At 44.1% G+C, this 6000-nt stretch overlaps 2 protein-coding genes across 6 annotated transcripts in view; one reads left to right on the plus strand and one right to left on the minus strand.

Moving 5' to 3' along the window:
* The window catches only part of LOC107206496, a 49223-nt gene extending 43912 nt beyond the window's left edge, over window positions 1–5311 (minus strand). For all 3 annotated transcript variants that reach the window (XM_033515207.1, XM_033515206.1, XM_033515205.1), the window contains exon 1: window positions 4065–5311. In XM_033515207.1, the coding sequence (XP_033371098.1) occupies window positions 4065–4133 (69 nt within the window). In that variant the 5' untranslated portion in view covers window positions 4134–5311. The remainder of the gene's footprint in view (window positions 1–4064) is intronic.
* Window positions 5312–5492: 181 nt separating this feature from the next.
* The window catches only part of EIF5 (eukaryotic translation initiation factor 5), a 7605-nt gene continuing 7097 nt past the window's right edge, over window positions 5493–6000 (plus strand). Inside the window, exons 1-2 of one of the 3 annotated variants that reach the window (XM_015631756.2) lie at window positions 5493–5614; window positions 5785–5977. The gene's annotated coding sequence lies outside the window, so the exon portion shown is untranslated. Of the gene's footprint in view, window positions 5615–5656; window positions 5978–6000 lie in introns of those variants that run through there. The other 2 variants (XM_015631755.2, XM_015631754.3) reach the window with 2 other exon arrangements.

Below are 6000 nucleotides of genomic sequence, written 5' to 3' on the forward strand. Positions count from 1 at the left end.
TTTGAAAATCTGATTTTGGAAACAACTTAAGGCAGTAAAATCCTTACAACAAAGTTTTCCCTTCAGTGTCTCCTGGGTCATCCTCAAAAACAAAAGTCTACATTAGGTCAATAAAATCATGCTAGACTTTACAGTCCACACCATGTGTGACCCAGATTCATATTCAAGGATATTTTTAGCCTCATTTCTTAAACAAACAAGATTTATGCAATGGTGCTGAGTGTGTTTGTGTGTGAGTATGCACCTGCCTGTGTCTTCAGCACCATTTACGTGTTCCTAAACCCCCTGTGTAATTCCAAACACAGTGACATTCACAGGTAGAGTGAGACATTATTAGTGCTTCAAGTCAGCTTTTATTAGGTGTCAAAGAATTCCCACCGGCCAAAACCAGACTTAATTTATTACACTACTCTTGGAAACCATGTGTGTTATTAGTTATTTTAATATTGCTACTAGTCTGTGTAATACCCTAAGCATACATAACACTTGGCATATGCAAACCATAGGACGTTTCTGCCCCTATTTTCCTATTTAAGTACCACTCCCCCTGCTTTGTTTTGTAGTTTGGCAAATAATTTACTTTAGTAATTTAAATATTTGAGCTGCAAACCACCAGAGCATTCAAAGCCTTTGGCACTACATGATTGTCATGTATTATTGGCTTCATTACAAAAGGTATTCCTTGTGTTTTTATTAAGAAGCTGTCACCAGCTATACTCTCAGCCATGATGTACAAATTCAACACTATCCTCTAGGACCTGTAGTTCCCTGCAAAATACCTTCAATGTTGAAAGAGAGGCAACTCTTAGGGAATTTAAAATCAGATTTATGAGGAAAAAATATTTCCTGCAATGTGTCTCTTTCCAAATGCACAGCACTGCCTTACCAGCCAAGCAGCACCTTCAAAGGTTTTGTTTTGGAGAACATAAAATTTACCTTTGCCTTCAAAACTGCCTTTTCCTTTCCTTTCAGCACAAGCATCGGGGGTGCCTTATCCTCTTCCTACATCTACCAGCAGAAGCACAAACTTAATCCCTACGTGGGCCTCAGAACTGCCTCCAAAGCTCAGCTCTCCCAGCAATGCCCTTGTATTGCTCTACAGCAAAGAAATTCCTCCATGCTCAAATGGATAGAACAGATGAGCAAAACTTGCTGCACCCAACCATGCAGACCCCTAGAAATAAAATCAGCAGCCACATTTTGTCTCACAGAAAAAGGGCTGTGAGAGCACTTAAGATCTCCAGGGTGTCTTCAGACTGGGAGGTTTGGAGATAGGCTCTCAATACCAGGGGCTACCACACCTTTCCTCCAGGAAAAGTAGAAAGCCGAAAGATACCTCTAAGTATTCATTACTCCTTTTTACTACTTAGAATCAACATTTACTGGGAAATCTATACTGATAATCACAGCACTGGTTGCCAGACCATCAGAAGCCAAAGAAAAATGATGAAGGAGGATTAATCTGTGGAGGTGTTGGCAAAGCACGACAGCTGCAGAGGGCCTGAGCAATTCCTTTAATGAAATGGAAGTGCAAATTGCTAAAATGGTACTGGAAGAGAGATTTAACTTAACACACAGTCAGATCTTGATGTCTGAAGCTTAACTATAAGAAGCAGGGAAATGTAAATGCAGTGGTTACTAGTAGGCATTATGAACAGGCAGGTAGCTTTGACAGCATGTTCTCAGCTGGAAGCTGTATTCCCATGGACACCTTATCCTCCACATCCACTTCTTTTAGCAACCATATAAATGTCGCAGGCAGATTTGCCAACCACAGGCATGCAACTGCTGGATAATGGGAGTGGTTGCCAGTTAGGCCCATAGCCAAAGCTGCTACCTGGAAAAACTGAGAAAACCTGGCTTCCCTGATTCCTATCACCAGCATTTCCACTTACTGCTGAGACACACAGAGAAAAGATAGTTCTCCAAGGCAGGGACTTCACTGCTATCAAACACTAGTTTATATTCTGCAGGGAAGCTGTTTGCTTCTCCTTGCTGAAGTGACTCCCAGACATACACAGGAAGAGAGGGAGGTTATAGAGAACCTCACTGGTGACAAGACCAGATCAGGGGCAGAGCTCGTGTTGTCAGCTGACACTGAGCCATTTCAGGACACTCAGACCCAAACACTATCTGGGAGATTTTAGCATTTCTGCATAGTAATAGAAGCAAAAAAAATAACTACCATAAATAAGAGCTATATGTGTGTCTAACATCACACACTTGCTCTCAGGCTTTTCTCTGTTTACTAATTCCTGAGCTACTAATAATAGCTAACAGGAATGATGGTGCTACAGAGCATGTAAAGAAGAGCATTTCAAAAGTGAACCTTCCCAAGATAGCCAGTGAGATGCCAGACAGAAACGACTGTGAAGCTCCTGAACAGTAAAACCAGAATTAACCTCTGCCCCTTTGACTGATCAATGTCTAGTGTCAATCCCGATGGATTTCGGACCCAGCCTTCCCTAAAGGTTACCTATTCCAACCTGACATGTAAATAATTAAACTTTCTCTACACATTGCCAAGATAGAAAGAAGAAAGGTTACTGCTATTCCACGTAACTGTAGATAAGCTTGGCCCTCCTTCCATCTCCTGAAATTACAGCCAAAGCCATGAGGATGGCACGAGGAGGAATCCCTTACTCAGGTGCTGATGTTCCTGACTGCAGTGGACGAAATAAGAGCTCTGACCCAGCCACTGACAGATAACACACAGAGCAGAGACAAAACATTCTTCAAGGCCAAGGTTACCAAGAGGGCATTGAATTAGGGTTATGTTTGCAGCCAGCCACACAACTGATGAGGACAAACTCACTGAGTAAACCAGAGAAGCACATCAAGTTGTCAATCAGGAATTACAAGGATATATTGTAACTGTTCAGATTACAGACCAAATTGTGAAGATTTTAAATATGTTTGGAATTTCAACAGTTTTGATTTTGCTGCATTATCACAGTCATTGACTCTTGGTTATTTCTAATAAAAACTGGCTAAGGCAACATAGAACAAGCTCAGTTTGTTCAAGGCTGAACTCAGCAATAATAAAGCACTTGTGTGATAAGGAAATGCACCCTAAATTCAACTGTGGAAAATTTCCTATTCTTAGACATGAAACCATTTGCAAAACCTGACTTACTGATGTAATTTAAAATGTCATATCTACAAAAGTATATATAAAACCTGCATAGTTTCTGTCAACAAATGCAAAGTACACAAGCAGTCTGTATTTTGAAGGTCACACAAGCAATGTGAACTATGAACTTGAAGATTCATGAAATTGTGACATTTTAAAGTGGGAGGAGAAAAAATATTTTTCTGGCTTGTCCATACCATGACATATTAAAATCAATAAACTGTAAACATTAAGATTCAGTAAAATATATTTGGGAATCAACATTTAACATTAATGAACTTTCTGCTGAGGAAAAAACCAACAACAAGGCACCTTAAAGTCAATAATCCACAATTTTAGTCTGATTTGCAAAATCCAGGAGAATGCCGTGTGACTTCACATGGATAGAACCTGATTTTTGCAGAAGAAACACCATCTTAAAAGGTACCTCTTTAACTTTTGTCAATTTATATACTATATTTTAAAACTATCTTACTTTATTCTATTAATCGTGAGGGTTCAGAGTTAGTCTTAATGTCAGATAGAACCGAATCCAGGGTCTCTTTCCCAGCAGCTCACGAAGTGTTGTTGGCAACAGTATACTTTAACACTCCTAATTTATTAACCCCCAGGTGTTGTTACACCGAGATAGAGTCACGGATAGGAGGCATTTAGCAAGTTACATGTGCCACATAGTTTCACAGCAAAGGATTTCCTGCTGTGCTTTTCTTGCCTCCCACTTTTTTATGACTTTTTTTCCTTCGTGGTAACTGCCCAGCCTTACATAGTTTAAAGATGTTTCCTTATTTTGGAAAACATCTCACTCTTGTTTCAACAACTCACTCTTGTTTCAGAAAGTGTTGCTGTGCATTTATCGAGGAGGTATTTAACATACCCTGAAGAATGTTTTACCTTTTTCAAATGCTGATAGTGAAGTCCAAGACAAACTTACCCTCCATCCCCATAAGTGTCCAAGGCCAGGTTGGATGCAGCTGATCTGGTGGAAGGTGTCCCTGCCCATGGTGAGGGGCTAGAACTAGGTGATCTTTAAGGCCCCCTCCAACTCAAACCATTCCATGATGCTTTACAGGACAGTGTCCTAGCTAGAAAGACTAGCTATTCCGTGTAGCAAGGGCAGCTGCCGCAAAGAGGGTTTTGATAGAAAGCACCATGATGTGTGCATTTATCTCTGGTTGCTCCAACTGAGGAAACAAGATTCTTTTATTGTTGCTGTGTGCTATTGGAGTGGGTAGCAGACCTGCATTTGTGACTTCTAAGAAAACCTCACTTATCATCCACCTTCCTGAGGGCAGTTCCTCTGCATATCAGACCAAAAATGCTCGATATATACTTCAAGGTACAACAGGAGGGATGTCTCCTTTGACCACATCAATGTGATATCAAAGTAAGCCAGGAAAACTATGCATCAAAGCTAACTTCAGGCAGGAAGAGATTTAGAGTATATAACATTATTTAATGTTGCTACTAGTTTTATTGTTGCTCCCTCTCTTTTCCTCTATACTCCCACAGAGCCATCAAGAAGCTTTACAACGTTACTCAGTAAGAAAGTGACAGGAGCTGAGGAGCATTGCTCTGCTGGGGAGTGTTTATAGGGATAAGAGAGCTGGTTACCCACTCAATTCATAAAGTCAGGAAAAAATTCTTTGCCACTTGAACATTATTTACACTCCAAAATACCCAAAACATATCATTCCCATGATACATAGAAGAAAATGGGAAAGAACAAGTAACAGGGAAGAAAGGATGCAAGTTTTCTGGTTTTTATGTGGAAATAAGTCCAGGCATGCATTTCATTCAGGGTCCCAATTCAGCTACGTAGGATTGGCAGCATTTTCCACTAAGAACAGAGTACATGCATATGATGACACTTGTGTCATCGTTTGTAAGGCAGCCCAGCCACCCAGAGCCTCCCAACGCGGGGCCTTTATGACACTGGAGTTAAATACCAGTCTCTTTCCTACACCCCGAAAGCCGGCTGTGCAGGAAAAACACAGCTTATTCAGCAACTTAATTGCTTTAAATTATTTGTGTTATTACTTGTAACATAGCTACTGAGATGTCAAGCACTGGGTCACTGCCCTCCAGGGAGTAGGTCGCCGCCCGGGGCAGCGTCCGGGCAGGACGGAGGGGCCGGGGAAGCCAGGATCGCCCTCAGCCCCCGCCGGCCCCTCAGACCCAGCCCCGCCGCACCGGCCCGGCCCGCGCGGCCGCGGCCCCCACGGCCCGCGACCTCTCGCGAGACTCGGTCGCTGTAGACGCGATGTCCTTTGGGGCACCGGCGGGGGGAGGGCACGGGGAGGGAGGCAAAGCCTTGATTGATAGTGGCTTTAGCCAATGGACGAGGAGAGAGGCGAGGTTTTAGCCAATAGCTTCGCTGCGAGGAGCGCTGTGAGCCAATGGCGATGGTGGGGGGCGGGGCGCACCGCTGGCTGATTGATCCCAGCTCTGGCGTTGTTCAGTCGGAGCGAGAACATTCTAGAGGTGAGTACGGGGCAGCCATTGCCGGGTCCCGTCCTCCGGCACCTCCTGCCTCAGCTGCGCGCCTCTCGCCGCTTCTCCCTCCCCCCTTCCCTCTTCTCCCCCCTCCTCCTCCTCCCTCTCCTTCACAGGTGCCGTCGCTAACGATGCTCCTGATTGTGTCTTGCCCGCAGATTTCCCGGCACCGCTCTCCCTGGTGATACCGCCCGCCCCAGGACGCCGGGACCCGGAGGCTGCGGCGTCCGCCTCCGCCTCCCTCTCCGCTTGGATATAAGCGCCCCCTCGGCCCTGTTCTCCTCTCACAATCGGCTTCGTCGCAGCCCGGGGCGAGCAGCGTTGGGTTTATGTCTTTATTGGACGAAAACGGTAAGTGTTTGTAGTGGGCTAGG

Source organism: Parus major, chromosome 5, assembly GCF_001522545.3.
Source record: "Parus major isolate Abel chromosome 5, Parus_major1.1, whole genome shotgun sequence".
In the NCBI taxonomy this organism is placed as follows: domain Eukaryota; kingdom Metazoa; phylum Chordata; class Aves; order Passeriformes; family Paridae; genus Parus; species Parus major.